The following is a 17,625-nucleotide window of genomic DNA, read 5'->3' as shown; positions in this document are numbered from 1 at the left end:
GGGCATTATTAATTGTTGAACCAGCGGGAAAATGAAAGAAAATGACTAAATTCCCCTATTCAAATTCAATGTGGATGAGGGAATCCCCCCGCTAAGCTGTTGTATTCTGACAACGGGGAGACTTCCCGACCGCCGGAATACACTGATCAGCACAGCCAGCGGCGCTGATCAAGAGAAAATTTTCCAACAGGCTGGTTGTACACAAGTCGATCAATAGATCAACTTGTGTACAACAAATACTGCCCCGGATCAAAATTCGGTCAGGCTCTGCGGAACCAGACAAATTTAAATTCTGACTGGCTTTATTCCTGCATTGATGGGTCATTAGGAAAGATTCATTTATCAGGTGCAAAGGAAATCACTGCTTTGTTTTTTAAACACATAAACCTAAAGAAACTACAATGTATATATTTGTCTACAGTTACTAACTGGGTCTTTTTTTTTCACAGAGCGAGCTGGATGTATCCTTTTCGAAAATAATGTGTCCATACTAGTTTTTTAGCGTGCATCTATATAAATCTATTTAAAAAAAATGCAATTTCCACTAAGGCCCGCTTCACACTGGTGCGACATATGCTCCGACCTGGGGAGCACATGTCGCATGACATGTATAAATCAGTGGTTCCCTATGAGAGCCGTCTTAACTGGTCCAACACAAGTGGGTCCAACTTTGAAAAAGGTTCCTGCACTACTTTGGTCCGACTTGGGCACAATTTCAGCCTATTGATTTAAATGTAAGTTGCATCATCATCTTAACTAATATGACTTGTGGCATGTGACTTGTGCTCTGAGGATCTTGAAGGGGAACCCCACGCCAAAATTAAAAAGAAACGGCATGAGATTCACCTAATTTCATACCAGGCCCTTTGAGTCTGGTATGGTTCTGGAGGGGGAACCCCATGCCAAAGGGGAACTGCGTGAGGTCTCCCCCAAAATTCATACCAGACCCTTATCCGAGCATGCAGCCCAGCAGGCCTCTTCCCGACAACCCTGGGTGCTGGTTGTGGGGGTCTATCACAATCTGGAAGCCCCCTTAAACATCTGGGTCCCCAGATCCCAGCCCCCCCATGTGAATGAATATGGGGTACATTGTACCCCTACTCATTCATCCAAAAAAGTGTCCAAAAATAGATACAGTACACAGGTTTTTGCCAAAGTCCTCTATTAAAAATGAAGAATCTCCCTCCCCTGATGTCTTCTCCCGACGCTAGCTCCTGCTGTTGTGTTAGCTCCGGTGTTGTATTAGTGATTATTGCAGATTAGATTGCTTTCAATCTGCAAAGTAGTAATGTGGTCAGAAAGGATGGACCCATACACGCAAATAATTACAGGCAATACATAGAAACAACAAGGTTATTAACACAATGGTAAGATTGTTCAGATGAAGCTGATCTATTTTATATGAATTTCCAAAAAACAACTGAATTATAATTCCCCAGATATTCACGTGTGTATAATACTTTATATATATATATATATATATATATATATACAGTGGGTACGGAAAGTATTCAGACCCCCTTAAATTTTTCACTCTGTTATATTGCAGCCATTTGCTAAAATCATTTAAGTTCATTCTTCTTCCTCATGAATGTACACATAGCACCCCATACTGACAGAAAAACACAGAATTGTTGACATTGTTGCAGATTTATTAAAAAAGAAAAACTGAAATATCACATGGTCCTAAGTATTCAGACCCTTTGCTGTGACACTCATATATTTAACTCATGTGCTTTCCATTTCTTCTGATCATCCTTGAGATGGTTCTACACCTTCATTTGAGTCCAGCTGTGTTTTGATTATACTGATTGGACTTGATTAGGAAAGCCACACACCTGTCTATATAAGACCTTCCAGATCACAATGCATGTCAGAGCAAATGAGAATCATGAGGTCAAAGGAACTGCCTGAAGAGCTCAGAGACAGAATTGTGGCAAGGCACAGATCTGGCCAAGGTTACAAAAAGATTTCTGCTGCACTTAAGGTTCCTAAGAGCACAGTGGCCTCCATAATCCTCAAATGGAAGACGTTTGGGACGACCAGAACCCTTCCTAGAGCTGGCCGTCCGGCCAAACTGAGCTATCGGGGGAGAAGAGCCTTGGTGAGAGAGGTAAAGAAGAACCCAAAGATCACTGTGGCTGAGCTCCAGAGATGCAGTCAGGAGATGGGAGAAAGTTGTAGAAAGTCAACCATCACTGCAGCCCTCCACCAGTCGGGGCTTTATGGCAGAGTGGCCTGACGGAAGCCTCTCCTCAGTGTAAGACACATGAAAGCCCGCATGGAGTTTGCTAAAAAACACCCGAAGGACTCCAAGATGGTGAGAAATAAGATTCTCTGGTCTGATGAGACCAAAATAGAACTTTTTGGCCTTAATTCTAAGCGGTATGTGTGGAGAAAACCAGGCACTGCTCATCACCTGTCTAATACAGTCCCAACAGTGAAGCATGGTGGTGGCAGCATCATGCTGTGGGGGTGTTTTTCAGCTGCAGGGACAGGACGACTGGTTGCAATCGAGGGAAAGATGAATGCGGCCAAGTACAGGGATATCCTGGACAAAAACCTTCTCCAGAGTGCTCTGGACCTCAGACTGGGCCGAAGGTTTACCTTCCAACAAGACAATGACCCTAAGCACACAGCTAAAATAACGAAGGAGTGGCTTCACAACAACTCCGTGACTGTTCTTGAATGGCCCAGCCAGAGCCCTGACTTAAACCCAATTGAGCATCTCTGGAGAGACCTAAAAATGGCTGTCCACCAACGTTTACCATCCAACCTGACAGAACTGGAGAGGATCTGCAAGGAGGAATGGCAGAGAATCCCCAAATCCAGGTGTGAAAGACTTGTTGCATCTTTCCCAAAAAGACTCCTGGCTGTATTAGATCAAAAGGGGGCTTCTACTAAATACTGAGCAAAGGGTCTGAATACTTAGGACCATGTGATATTTCAGTTTTTCCTTTTTAATAAATCTGCAACAATGTCAACAATTCTGTGTTTTTCTGTCAGTATGGGGTGCTATGTGTACATTCATGAGGAAGAAGAATGAACTTAAATGATTTTAGCAAATGGCTGCAATATAACAAAGAGTGAAAAATTTAAGGGGGTCTGAATACTTTCCGTACCCACTGTATATATATATATATATATATATATATATATATATATATATATATATTTTTTTTTTTACATTTAAAGTCAAGCTTGTCCAAAATGATTAAAAAAAAAAATTGGATTTTTGTACTCACCCTAAGCCTATGTTTACACAAGTCCAGTGCGAATTACCTAAGCAGGGATTCAGCTGCGATTGTAGATGCAGTTCAGATCCAAATTTTTGGAGCTGGCAGCTTTAACATTAGCTGGTTGTTTAGGAGCAGGCAGGGAAGCCGGCATCTGTGTTCTTAACAATAGATGACTCATGAGCTGTCAACGGGATTCCCAACTGACAGCTGAATGTAAAATAAAAAAAATTGCCAGCAATAAAAAATTGGGAAAAAAAAAGTTTGCCAGGCTGCATGCTCGGATAATGGTCTGGTATATATTTTTTGGGGAACCCCACGCCAACATTTTTTTAAAAAATGGCGTCTGGTATGGATTTTGAGGGGAACCACCATGCCAAAATTGTATAAATAAAATCCATACTAGACGCCATTTTTAAAATAATCCATTCCGCACTACTATCAGAGCATGCAGCAATGCAGGCCAGAAAAAGGAGGGGGGGGGGAGATGAGCGAGCACCCCCCCCCCTCCTGAACCATGAGGCCACATGCCCTCAACATGGGGGTGCTTTATGGCAGGGGTAGCGCTCCCCAACCTCCAAGCACCTTGTCCCTATGTAGGGACAAGGGCCATATCTCTATCGTTCATTGATGGACGCAGTCTCTGTTCTTCATAACAGTAGGGTTATACAGCCCACTACAGGAGTAGGACACTAGGCAGAAAAAAAGTTCTGGCTACACTTATAGGCAGTCCCAGGGGGGTATACCCTCTCTCCCTGCTATAGGATGTCAGTTTTATTCTGCCTAGTCAGGTGTGAGGACCTAGTTCCTTTGCTGGGATCTCTGGTCCTGGCAAGAGTTTTTTATTCTAGATAGTTTTTTTCACCAGGTATTTTTCCTGTGACATCTACAAGCAACTAAGCCCGATCTGGGCGATGGGCTGGAAATATAGATCCAGTGGTTACCCCAGCCAGCGCGCGTGCGCAGACCCCAACTCCACGCTAGGTCAGCCACCGGACGGGGACTGGCCCTGCAAATTAAACGTCTTGCCAGGTTGCATACGACTGGGTCTAGGCCCGAGTTGCAGCGTTCCTATTTGCCGACAGCCCCCCACATTGGCAGAGAGGAGTTCTGTCAGGAGATGGCGTCCGCCTGTTCCAAGCATGGTAAGTAAAATGTCCCCCCCCCTTCTCCCCCTGGCAGGTTTTGGTGTGGACGTGGGCCCCTCCTTAGGACGGTCCGAGCCTTGCACCCCCGGGTTCCCCTCTGTCCTGTTGCACCCCCCCTCCTGTCCCCCCTCTCCTCCCCTTCACTACTGGGGCTATGGGATGCTTGAAGCTACTCCCTGGGGGCTGAGACCGGGCATAAGGCCGACGGTGGGGGCGCGGCCGGCGACTGGACGATCGATCGTGCTTGGGGGACTCACCTGTCACTTCCAGGGCCCCCTTCCTGTCGATCCCGTCCAGTAGGGTGGGAGCCCCCAGAAGCTCCACGGGGCCACCATTATTTCGTAGCCCATGTGCTGAGGAAGATCAGCGGCCATGTTGGTAAACCCGGCGGCCATTTTGCGGTGGATTCCTATTGAAAATCACTGGCGCCCATGTTCTTGAAGTCCCTAGAGGCGTTTTTTTGGTGGTGGAGCCCCTCCCTATACCCTGGTGCTGACACTTTTTTTCTCTACTGATCGAGATCGCTGAAGTCATGCGCTGGCTGTCTTACAGACGTTCTGGTGCATCTGTGGTGCCGGTGGTGAGTCTGGGGGGTCTTTCTCTGCTGGGGGTCTTCAGTGCGTTCTGCCTGACTTCTTGGGGACGATATAGCGCGGTTGGACGTTCTTAAAAAAAAATCTGATTCAGCCATGGCAAACGTGTGTCTCCCTGCCGGGTCTACTACCTTGCGCCCTGTCTCCTCTGATAGTGAGGGTGACACCTCTCCCGCCACCACCGCGCAAGAAAAGGCGCTGGTGGGCCCACTGGTTATTTCCGTGCGTGAGACCCTTAAAATGGAGGATGCAGCCTCGACTGCAGGGCAGGTTACGTTTGGCACTTACAAGCCATTCAGAGTGGCAAAGGTTTTCCCCCTTCCTGCTTATTTTGACAACATGGCCAAAAAAGAATGGGATCACCCAAAGCGTCCCCCTGGGGTGCCTAAGCGGATTGCTGGACGCTACCCCTTTGAGGAGTCCTTTATTAAAAAGTGGACTGTGCCACCTATGGTGGACTCTCCAGTCTCCAGACTGAATAAAGCTACCATGATCCCAGTGGAGGATTCCCCGTTTTTTAAGGATCCAGCGGATAGAAAGGTGGAGTCGGTGGCCTGTAATATGTACTCCCTGGCGGGGTCTGCATTAAGACTGGTGTTTACTTTTGCCCTTGTGTCGCAAACCTTGACTGAATGGGCTAAGTTACTACGCTGTGACCTGGAGGGGGTACAGCTCCCCCCTACCTATGTGGAGCTGACGGACCAGTTGCTGCAGGGGCTGCAATTTGTTTGCGATGCCTCGCTGGAGGCCGCTCCAATATTGGCCCGACTGTCTGTGTCGGCAGTGGTCCTCCGGCGTATACTTTGATGTCTGATCCGCAGACTAGCATTTTAGCCAAAGAAGGCCTTGACTGATCTACCTTTTTAAGGTGATCGCCTATTTGGGGCTACAGGGGGTAAGAGTACCTTTCTCCCACAGGCTAACATGGGTAAGGACTCCCTCCTTTTCAGCACACAAAAAGCTTTTTCGTCCCTCAGGGACAAGTGATAAAGGATCAAAGTCCTTCAAGGCCTCCTCGGGTGGCACCAAGTGACCCTGGTCTGGCCAAAGTTTTGCAGGCTGCTGTTTAAGGGTGTTTTTAGTCTTTGAGGGTGTTTAATGTTTTTTTCAGGTGGGTCTCATCTTGTTGCTCTGATGAGTCCTATGTGGCCTGTTTGGCTATGTTTCAGCCTTGGGGAATTATTTTCTGTGGTTCCCACCCCTCATCTTTAAGGCACTGCTTTGGGACGCCCCTACTGTTATGGAGAACAGAGACTGCGTCCGTCGATGAACGATAGAGAAAATTGGATTTTTGTCTTACCATAAAATCCTTTTCTCTGAAGTTCATTGACGGACGCAGTACCAGCCCCTCTATTTTGAGTTGGGTTGGTATTATTAACATGGGGACAAGGTGCTTTGGGGTGTGGTGGGCAATGCCCCCCCTGCCCAAAAGAACCCCCCTCAGGTGGAGGACATGTGGTTCAGACGGGGGGGCGGGGCACTCGCTCGTCCTCCCCCTTTCCTGTCCTGCCAGGCTGCTTGCTTTGATAAGGATCTAGTGTGGATTCTGGGGGAGACCCCATGCCATTTGTAAATCTGGTATCAATTGGGGGGGGACATTACATTTTGGCGTGGGGTTTACCTTAAAATCTGTACCAGACCCAAAAGGGCCTGGTATAGATTGGGGGGGACCCCATGCTAGTTTTTTTTTTTTAACGGATCGAATTCATGTTGAAAACTGATGACACGTGCGATTCAGATGCGTTCCCAAAAACGGCAATGTGCCTGGAATTTGCATATAAACCACACTGCAGTGCTCAAAAAAATGCACAGGACTTTTTTTTTTTTTTTTTTTTTAAATTTGCAGTGCCACACGTGCACCGGCTCCATAGAAAGCCAGCTTGATTTTCATGTAATGCGAATCGGATCTGGATCAAAACGCATCAAATTTGCATATATGTGAACGGAGCCTTACTTCTTTTCCTGTAGTCCCTCAAGGGACCTATAAACTTGTTCACCTTTGGCTTATTTTGCTGCATACAGGGGTTATAGAGAACAAGGATCCATAAAAGGATTTTACGGCGAGTATCATATTTTCTCTCTCACCAATTGAGGACATAGGACGTTTTTCACCTTTGAAACATCCAAAGCAGTCTAGCTGAGGGATGTGCAATGAAGCACACAAACACATGACAATATTGACCCCTTCCTGCCCAGATCAATTTTCAGATTTCAGCGCTCTCACACTTTGAATGACAATTACTCAGTCATGCAACACTGTACACATATGACATTTTTTATAATTTTTTTGAGACAGATAGAGTTTTCTTTTGGCAGTGTTTATTTGCCTCCCGGATTTATTGTTTTGCTTTAGCAGCGAAAAATTCTGAAAATTAAAAAAAAATCTGAAAATTAAAAAAAAAAACAGTGTATATAATTTTGCAATTAATCTTTTTTCGTAAATTTAGGCTAAAATGTATACTGCTAAATTTCGTTGTTAAAAAATCAGTGTATATTATTTAGTCTGTAGGAAAGTCAGAGTCCACAATCTTTGGTATACATTTGAAAACTGATCAATCCTAATGTACTGTCTGTCTCATCTCTTGAGGTCCTAAAATGCCAGGACAGTATAAATACCCCCTAAATGAATCCTTTTCATGAGGTAGACACCCCAATGTATTTAGTATGGTGAGTTTTTTGAAGTTGTACATTTTTGTCACAATTTTGTTTTTTTTAAATGAAGAAATCAAAGTGTTACTAAACCCACAACAGTCAAATCAGTCTGTGTATGCAGTAAAGCACACTTGTTATACCTACTGTGGAACCTTAAGGGGTTAATCCTCTGCATTGTGTAAAAAGGCTGTTTGATCCTGCCTTCCACAGACCCCAAACCATCTGCTGATAGAGCAGAGCCTCAGGGACAAGCTGCACATGCGCAGTTAGGTGTGCATAGCTAGAATTTTTTTTCTTTTTTGGGAGAGTGCATGTGATCAGCACAGGGCCAATCAGCACTGTTCATGCAGTGGGGCAGGGGTCCTGAAGCCTCAGGGGATAATCAGCGGAGAATGAAAACGTCTCCTTCAAGCTTTAACCAGTGCTCTCCTGGACACTGATAGAAGTCACAAGACTGCTATATACTGCTGATGAGAAAAGGTGTTTAGCAGTTTATTTTTAGTAAAATAATTGCATTTCGATGTTCTGCGTACTGTGGGAGACCAGATATAGTGAATGCAGGGTCCTGGGTTTAGTAAAAATGTAAATGTTTTTCATTTTCTCCCCCCCACGTCATACTATCACCAGAGTAGTGCAGCATCACCATATGCCTGGTGTGCTTGGTGGTCAGGGACACTAACTGGTATGTTAAAAAAAAAAAAAGTTTTATTTTTTTAATTTTGTTTTTTTTTCTACATACTGTGTGGCCAGAGCAGTAGTGTGTCACCATAGTGATACTGTACTAATCTAGGGGGATTTACTCTGCTTATTATCATCACTGTAATCTCTAACACTGTTCAAAGGTTTCATTCATTAAACCTTGTTTACTACTGTGATGGTCACAACTATCACATGGTACAGGTCTGCTGTGATTGGCCCCTGTACCATGTAATCACTGTGACCAATTATAGAGATCTTAATAATACAAACAATGGCTTTGAATGAAAGCCACGGTTGACAACTGATATGATTGGTCATGGCGATCACATGGTACCTGGCACAGTGGCCCGGTACACCAATCTGTGTTCTGCTGTGTCCATTGGATATAGATCACTCAACTGCACGCCCCCTCGGGTGTGCATTAGGCCCACGAATGGGAGTACGTCATATAATGTCCTCCCCGAATGACAATGCTCCCACTCGGCCTTTCGTTTTTTTTTTTGGCTGGGCGGGAGGTGAATAAATGCCAACCAGCAGCCCTGGTATGGGGATTCTGTAGCTCTCTTTGCTTGGCCTACATGCCCTACTCACAAAGTAGTCTTAAAATCTTAAGCTGTGCCTTTGGCTGCTGAGCCCACGCCAACAGCACTTAGAACCACTTAGATTTGAACTTAGCCTTTTTAGGCCCCATGCACATTGGGTGTTTGCGCAGCTTTTCTAAAAGCCTTTCTCCTGGCAGGAGAAAAGGGGGGTCATTAAAGAGCCTAAAGCAATGTTTTTCAACTCCGGTCCTCAGGGCACACTAACAGGCCAGGTTTGCAAGAAAGCGGAAATAAATCACAGGTGATATAATTTGCTGCTCAGTGATTGCAGTATTCTAGTCTGCATCTCCCTAAGGTAATACTTAGAATCTGGCCTGTTAGTGTGCCCTGAGGACCGGAGTTGAGAAACCCTGGCCTAAAGCCGCCTATTTGCAAACGCATTTAGACGCGTCAGGTGCTTGGAAAATCCATTTCATTGGGCAGAATATTCATGGCTTCTGGCCATTGAAATTAACACTCAAGTGCTTGATGAGCCTAGTACTGTATTAATGTGTGTTTACGTGCTTCCCTTAGCAGCAAAAATTCTCCTGAATGTTCTGGCTATGGTTTTTTTTTCTGCCTCTAACCGCACACAGGCAATAAAAAAAAAAAAAATTAAAATGCCTCCAAAAGTGGCATTTTTGGCACCCAGTGTGAATGAGGCCTTACTATTAATATATTTAAAACATTTTTTTTACTCTCCTAAGCAATATGTCACTTGTAATCAATTTTATTTGCCCTGATTGCACTCTTGCATTTCCTATTGCACTCTTTGAAGTTTTGGAATGTTAGTGTTAACCCTTCAGCCTCATATTTTTTTAAAGGACGTCTTTGTATCATTAACGTGCCTTTTTTACATTGGTATTTAGCCGCTGAGGTTTTCGTTCTTTTATTTGTCGGAATGCGCTGATGAATGCCATTGTTTAACCACTTCAATACAGGGCACTTTCACCCCCTTCCTGCCCAAATGAAATTATCTTTTTTTCACACAAATAGAGCTTTCTTTGGGTGGTATTTAACCGGTTGCCGACCGCCGCACGACTATATACTGCGGCGGTCAGCCCCGGCCAGGCAGAGTGACGTATCGGTACGTCACTCGCCTGTCACTGACTTGCGAGCCTATAGCGAGCGGGCGCGCGCCCGCCGAGGCGCGCGCCCGCCGCGGCTCGTTCACAGGCAAGTCAGTGCGTGTGACCGGCGGACTCGATGTCCGCCGGCCACACTACGATCGCTCCTGTGAAGGGAGAAAGACAGAGCAGCTTGTGTAAACAAGCTGCCTGTCAGTTCTCCCTGTGTAAAAGTAAAGATCTGACCGTTCTACTATGTAGAACGGTTGATCTTTGCTTTTACACCAATAGCAATGTCCCTACACAGTAGAAAGCACGCCCCTAGGACACACTTAACCCCTCCCTTCCCAATAAAGTTAACCCCTTCCCTGCCAGTGTCATTTTTGCAGTAACAGTGCATATGTATAGCACTGATTACTGCAGTAATGTCACTGGTAACCCCAAAAGTGTCAAAAATGTCAGTCAAGGGTCCGATCTGTCCGCCGCAATGTCGCAGTACCGAAAAAAAAATCGCAGATCGCCGCCATTACGCGTTAAAAAAAAAAACACCAAAAATGACAAAAATCTTTCTCTTTGTTAGTAAACGCGATAACTTTTGCGCAAACCAATCAAAATACGCTTTTTGCGATTTTTTTTACCAAACATAGGTAGCATAAAACAAATTGGCCGAAAAATGTTAAAAAATTTTGATTTTTACTTTTTTTTTTGGGGAATTTCATATAAAAAAATGTGAAAAATATTGTTATTTTTGCAAAATTTACGCTCTTTTTTTGTTTATAGCGCGTGATCAAAAAATCGCACAGGTGATCAAATACCACCAAAAGAAAGCTCTGTTTGTGGGAAAAAAAGGACGTCAAATTCGTTTAGGTACAGCGTCGCACGACCGCGCAATTGTCCGTTAAAGTCACGCAGTAAAAAATCGCAAAAAAACCCCTGGTCCTTTAGCAGCCAAATCCTCCGGGGCTTAAGTGGTTAATCACCGCTGGTTTTTTTTTTTTTAGTAAAAAAAAAGGCAGAAAATTTTGAAAAAACTTTTTCTTATTTGCAAAATTTACTGACAGAAATTAAGTAATTTTTCTCCTTCACTGATGTGCGCTGATGAGGTGGCACTGATATGCGGTACAGAGGGACACTGATTGGTGTCACTGATGTGCACTGTTTTTTCTTTAATGTAATCAGGGAACTGATGATCAGTGACCTGATTACCTGCCCTGGACTCCCCTTTGAGGAGGAGCCGCTGATCAGCTCTCCTCGCCACACACTCTGACAGTGTGAGGCGAGGAGTGCCGATAAACAGCACTTCCTCATTTACATGTGACCAGCTGTGATTGGACACAATGGGTACGTCATTGGCTGTTTACCAAGATCAGGGTCGCGCCGTGTCCTAGGAAAATGGCGCGAGTGCCCGTTCTGGGGCAACGTCATATGATGTCCTCCCAGAATGAGAGCCGCACCGCTCTGCCGCCATTTGACGGTGGGCAGGTGGCAAGTAGTTAATATGTCCCAAACACGCTCCCACTTTACTTCCGCATTCTTTGTTTCAAGAATTTGATCCCATTTAGTGTCCTACCCTCGTGTCTTCTTTTACAATAATGCAGCTGTCCACATTTAATGTGAGCGCTATGTGTTGTTTGTAATTAGTAGGCCCAGCAGAGCATTATTCCTAGTTGGGACTTCCACCATTCGACTCATGAAATTGTCCTGCATCACGTTCAAGAAATGACAAGCCTTGGTTAAGTGTGTAGTTCCATCTAGTCAAGACAGAATCAGGATAGCCTAATGTCCATGATTATAAAATTGCCTGCCTCCCCACCATCTCTGTGAAATAAATTTGTCTCTTCCTACTCAATGTTAGGGGACCTATATAACAGTGGTCCTCAACCCTGGCCCTCAGGGCCCACTATCAGGCCAGGTTTGCAAGATAACTGAAATACATCCCAGGTGATATAATTTGTTGCTCAGTGATTGCAGTACTCTAGTCTGCATTTCCACAAGGTAATACTTAAAATCTGGCCTGTTAGTGGGCCCTGAGGACCGGAGTTGAGGACCACTGCTATATAACATACCCCCACAATAAATTTGTTTTGTCCCTTTAAAGCTCCAGCCACAAAGTCTCCACCTCCTCCTCCCTTGTCTGTTAGCAATGTCTTCCCTCATAATCACTATCAAATTATCATTACAGCCCCCCCCCCCCCATCTACCTACCCTGGTATACAGGAAGTACCACTCAACATTTGCAAGGCTTCTGATATTCCCACAGCCCAAATCAACATCTGTCAGAAGACCTAGTTTCTCTATCGTTCATTGACGGACGCAGTTCTCTCTGATTCATATCAGTAGGGTTATACTGACTCCCCTACAGGAGTAGGACACTAGGCAGAAAATAGTTCTGGCTACTCCTATGGGCAGTCCCCGAGGGTACACCCTCTCTCTTTCGGCATAGGATGTCAGTTTTAATCTGCCTAGTCCTGTTGTTCTTCCTATATGTTGATCATGGGGCCAAGTAGTACTTCGTCCGAATCCGTCCTTCCCTCCGAAGGTGGTTTCTGGTGTTCACTTGCGAGGAGACATTGTGTTCCCATCTTGTGTCCTGAGCCCTCACATCCTAATGCATTGCTTACTCTGTTTAGAGTGCAGGGACTCAAGGTGTACTTGGCGACTGAGTCTTTTCGTAAGTCAGACTCGCTCTCTGTACTTACAGATGGCCCGTGAACGGGACTGTGTGCGTCTGCTGCGTCTATTCCCGGATGGATCGAAAAAAAAAAAAAAGTGGTGCAGGTTTATTCTATTAAGGGTCAGGCCCTACCTTTCCCTGTTTCGGCACGTACTACTCGGGCACCTAGTAGGCATCTGTGCTCCAGGTTGCAAGACGGCTACCTGGTAGTCTGTTCACACCTTTGCCAAATTTTATAAGGTGGATGTGTGCTGGCATCTGCAGATGCCTCTTTTTGCCATAATTTTTTTTGGCTTTTGGCCTTCCTTGAGGGTGTTTATTGTTTTGTTCTGCTGAGTCCTATGTTTAGCCTTGGGGACTATTTTTTCTGCTGTTCCCACCCCTAGTTTTAAGGCACTGCTTTGGGACATCCCTACTGATATGAATCAGAAAGAACTGTGTCCATCATTGAACAATACAGAAAACTGGATTTTTGACTTACCGTAAAATCCTTTTCTCAAGTTCATTGACAGACGCCGTACCCGCCCCTCTATTTTTGAGTTGGGTTGGTGTTACTTTCTGGCACTGCTTTGATACAAAACTGACATCCTATGTGGGAAGAGAGAGGGTGTACCCTCTGGGACTGCCCATAGGTGTAGCCAGAACTTTTTTCTGCCTAGTGTCCTACTCCTGTAGGGGGCAGTCTAACCCTACTGATGTGAATCGGAGAGAACTGCGTCCGTCAATGAACTTAAGAGAAAGGGATTTTACGGTAAGTCAAAATTCCATTTTTTTATACACATACATTTGCTTTACAGCAAGATTTAACCAGCTTACAAGTATTGATCCTGGATACTTTTTAGTTGTTCTATCATCTGGTTGGAGGCCTCCTTCCTGCCACATTGGCAGCTTGTAGAGGAATCTTGATCCATAATCCTTATGGACGAAATCCAGCTAGCCTAACAGAATACAGATTAAAGAAAAGGCATCCATCTGCCTAAGACACTAGCAAAAAAAAAAAAAAAGGGGTGCTGGGGTATACCAGGTTGGTTACTGTGTTTTGTTTGCCAAACACAGTAGTCGCAGCATTATACCCCAACAATCTCTGACTTTCTATGTCCTAAATGAAAGGAAATAATGCCAGTCATACACAGTTCCTGCTGAACTGGCAAATATTCAAACCGTTAACGGGCAGGCTGAACGTACCAAATTGATTGACCGATCAACTTGGGTACAAGTAGCCCACTGGATTCTCTTGCAACGATCACTAGCAGCTGCTACCAATAGTCACTTACTTCAGTCGCCGGGAGAAGAGAATTGCTCGGCCGGGTGAAATTCTCCTCTCAACACGGTCTGTGTTGATGGGGGAATAATATATTTGGGTCACATAATTGTTATACAGAAAAAGTACAAGTAACCAACAATAAAATGTCACGGCTATGAAAGTTTGCTCATCAGTAATGTTGAAACAGTCTTGGAAATGAGTGTTCCTCTAGTAACTGATGCGTTTCAGGTGACCACCACCACCTTTCTTCAGGGATATAGAAGATAGAGGTACACGATTCCCTATGTCATTTTAGAAAAGACAAGGAACTACATTATTATGATCTTTATATTAAATTCAATGTAGTATATATGTAGTTATACATCAAACAATATTTTGTGGTTTGGGAGGCATGACAGGAATTGATCCTAAACTGGTTAGAATATATAGAATAATGACTGTGCACTTTGCAAAGTGAAGTTGCTGTAGAGCTTAGTAAATGAGGCAAAGTTTCACTGTGCAGAGAGTACCCAATCACGTGCAAGGAAAAAAAAAAAAAAAAAACATTATTTTTGTTGCACATGATTGGATGCTGGAAGTCGACATTGCTTCTGCTCATTTACTAAGCTCCGGAGCAACTGCACTTTGGAAAGTGCACAGTCGGTTTGTTTTCCTTTAGTAAATCAACCCCCCCCCCCCCCAAGTCTCATTCAATCCAGGAAAGAAGTGATACTGGTTTGGTGAGCAGGTAGGTCTTTGGGGGACAGTACTGGAGCGGAGGTGCATACTGCAGCCAGAGCTTGAACTTGTACCAGAAATTAATTTTCTTTCACATGCATGCAAGATTTTATGGTCCAAATCTTCCAGTTATGTTCAGAATTTGGCTGCAGGTGCCAAAAACAGGATCTCACTGAAGACACTCCATGTGATTCTCCCATGACCTAAGCAACTTTTTCTTGGTGTCTAATTCTGAATTGCTCTTGTCTTTGAATGATAAGCTGAGAAGATTCAAACCCCGTACCGATCAGATTATCGAATGATCTTTCGTCCATTTTTTGTTGCATGCTTGTCTCATGTCGAAAGTGAAGGTTATTTTCATACGAAATTTCCTGTACGACAGAATTCAACTTCAGAAATTGATTTGTATGTGTTCTTCAGTTTCTGAGCATGCCTAGTCTTGCTCTTAGATTTTTTTCAGACAAAAATTTTACTAATTAAGCGAAAATCGGACATTGTGTTGACGTACGATAAAAATTTTATAGCCTGTCCGAAAATCTGTAATCTGCTGTCTAAAGCACTATGCTAACAATCCGAAAATTGGCAGATCTTTTGTCGGACGAAATTTCCCTTTCGATTTTCGTATCGTGTGTACGGGCCTGTCCCCTAGATTATCACAGAGGCTATGTGATCCTGCTATATAGGATCGCATATCTCTGTGATGATCTCACAAACCAAGCCAAGCCCCCTGACAGATAAAATCACGCCCCTAGGGTCATACTTAACCCCTTGATCACCAGTAATGTTAACCCCTTCCCCGCCAGTGTCATTTTTACAGTAACCGTGCATATTTATAGCACTGATTACTGTAGTAATGTCACTGGTGCCCCTAAAAGTGTCAAATGTCAGGGGTCCGATTTGTCCACCGCAATGTCACAGTCCCCCAAAAAAAAAAATCACAGATCGCCGTCATTACTAGTTTAAAAAAAAAAAAATGACAACTCTTTCCCGTAGTTAGTAAACGCAATAACTTTTGCGCTAACCAATCAAAATATGCTTATTGGGATTTTTTTACCAAAAATATGTAGCAGAAAATAAATTGGCCTAAAATGTTAAAAAATTTAGATTCTTACATTCTTTTTTTTAAAAATGTTCGCTTTTTTTGTTTATAGCGCAAAAAATAAAAATCGCACAGGTGATCAAATAGCACCAAAAGAAAGTTCTGTTTGCGGGAAAAAAAGGATATCAATTTCGTTTGGGTACAGCATCGCACAACCGCGCAATTGTCCGTTAAAATTACGCAGTGCCGAATCGCAAAATAGTGCCTGGTCATTGAACAGCCAAATCCTCCAGGGCTAAAGTAGTTAAAGGAGACCATTTGGGCATTTATTGTTGCTTTAACAACTCCAAAACTCCTAAGGCCACAGAGATGAAGGCTGGCAATACACGGTCCAAATTTCGTTCCTGCAACCCAGAAATTTGCATGTTTTGCATAGAACAAATTTGTTTTACATATTTGGCTAGCAGTTGCCTTTATAGTCCCATACACCAAGGGGATATTTCCTTTATTATTCTCAACAGGGAAGATGATGGCTACCTCTATCCAGGACTTGGGCATTTTGTTTATGATCCCCAAACCAGAGTTGTTTCCATCAGACCATAAACTTAAGCAATAGAATTTCCAGGTAATAAATGTTTTATATATGAACACATAAAATCAGTAGAGAAAACTATTTTTCCCTTATGTAAAGAATAGTTCATTGTCTATTAGTGTGATCTACAGCAGTATAGTTCAAAGTGGGTGTTCTATATCTTGTACTAGAAGCAGTAGTTATTATTTCTCTTTTTATAATTATTTTCAATGCAGAGGGGCAAAAGCACGAGTCTAGATATAATGCATCGGTTATTTTGATATGGAAGAAAGGATCCAGTTTATTATCAAAGTTGTCAGGAAATGTTTTGTTTTCTTTTGACCTCCATTGAGGTCTACACTAATTCTCCTTGATCCCATATATTACATGCAGCACAGGAGAGATGTTCTGCTATTTTTTCAGCTTTCTACTATATTTATGTATCTATATAATAAAAAAAAAAAACCACTATAGTCTTGGAAATAGGATGAAGTAGCGATATGAATTGATCCCAAACTGCTCGGTGGTTTGGTAAGTGATTTTCATCTCACTATATTTAGCAGTGATTACATAACTTTTTTTCCCTAATGTTGTGGATAGAAAATCCTGTGCATTAATGTACCTGCACAACCAGCAAAATCCACTTCCAAAATTGTAGGCCTGTATCCACAAAAGACACCAGGTTTTGTTTTTAAATTATAAAAAAAAAACACCACTTTTCTGAATTCAATGCCTTAACTCAGTCACACAGATCATGTTTAATCTAGACAAGGTGCACATTATTTTGGATGAAATGGTGTTAAATGGCTGTGCGGTGGAGACAAATAAGACCCGAATCCTTGCTCCTCTGCTTGTACTGGACAAAGTGGGAGACAGCTGAATGTTACCTGCCTAGGCGCCACCTAATGGTTACAGTTCAGAATGCTTAAAGACTAAAAGCAGCCTACACAACCTTTTAAAGTGACTTGTCAGGTCAGCAAACACTTTCTCTCCCCCCCCCCCCCCGGATTTCCTACTCTGCTGGTAAATGTGAAACATGGACTGTCTCCTGCTAAAGATGCATTGTCCAGATTACCAACAAGGAGTTAAAACAATACTTTGTGCATGTGGGACAAATCCTGTTGAGTGCCTTGCAAACTTGTATGTGCAGAGTTTGGCTTTGGACCAATTACTGCTGTTGTTTCCTTTGGGGAATTTCCAAATGGCACCTGGATAACAGAACATGAATAATCCTTAAGAACCAGCATCCCATACCCAACAACCGTGATGCAGACATGGTAAAAAAAAAAAAACATTCTTCATAAATGCATTATAAAGTTTCTGTTATTAGCAGCCAAGGACAAGGGGTATATTCCCGCTTTACCCTATAGTGTGCACATCAGTC

General features: G+C 43.5%; 1 protein-coding gene across 3 annotated transcripts in view; it reads left to right on the top strand.

Moving 5' to 3' along the window:
• AP4S1 (adaptor related protein complex 4 subunit sigma 1) overlaps positions 1-17,233 on the top strand; it is a 116,284-nt gene extending 99,051 nt beyond the window's left edge. For all 3 annotated transcript variants that reach the window (XM_082275754.1, XM_082275753.1, XM_082275755.1), the window contains one exon: positions 16,985-17,233. In XM_082275754.1, the coding sequence (XP_082131880.1) occupies positions 16,985-17,121 (137 nt within the window). In that variant the 3' untranslated portion in view covers positions 17,122-17,233. The remainder of the gene's footprint in view (positions 1-16,984) is intronic.
• The last annotated feature ends 392 nt before the right edge of the window (positions 17,234-17,625 follow it).

This window comes from Pelophylax lessonae, assembly GCF_965119305.1.
Source record: "Pelophylax lessonae genome assembly, chromosome: 13".
Lineage (NCBI taxonomy): Eukaryota > Metazoa > Chordata > Amphibia > Anura > Ranidae > Pelophylax > Pelophylax lessonae.
Note: the sequence above shows the minus strand (reverse complement) of the source record. Positions and strands in the feature narration are given on the sequence as shown.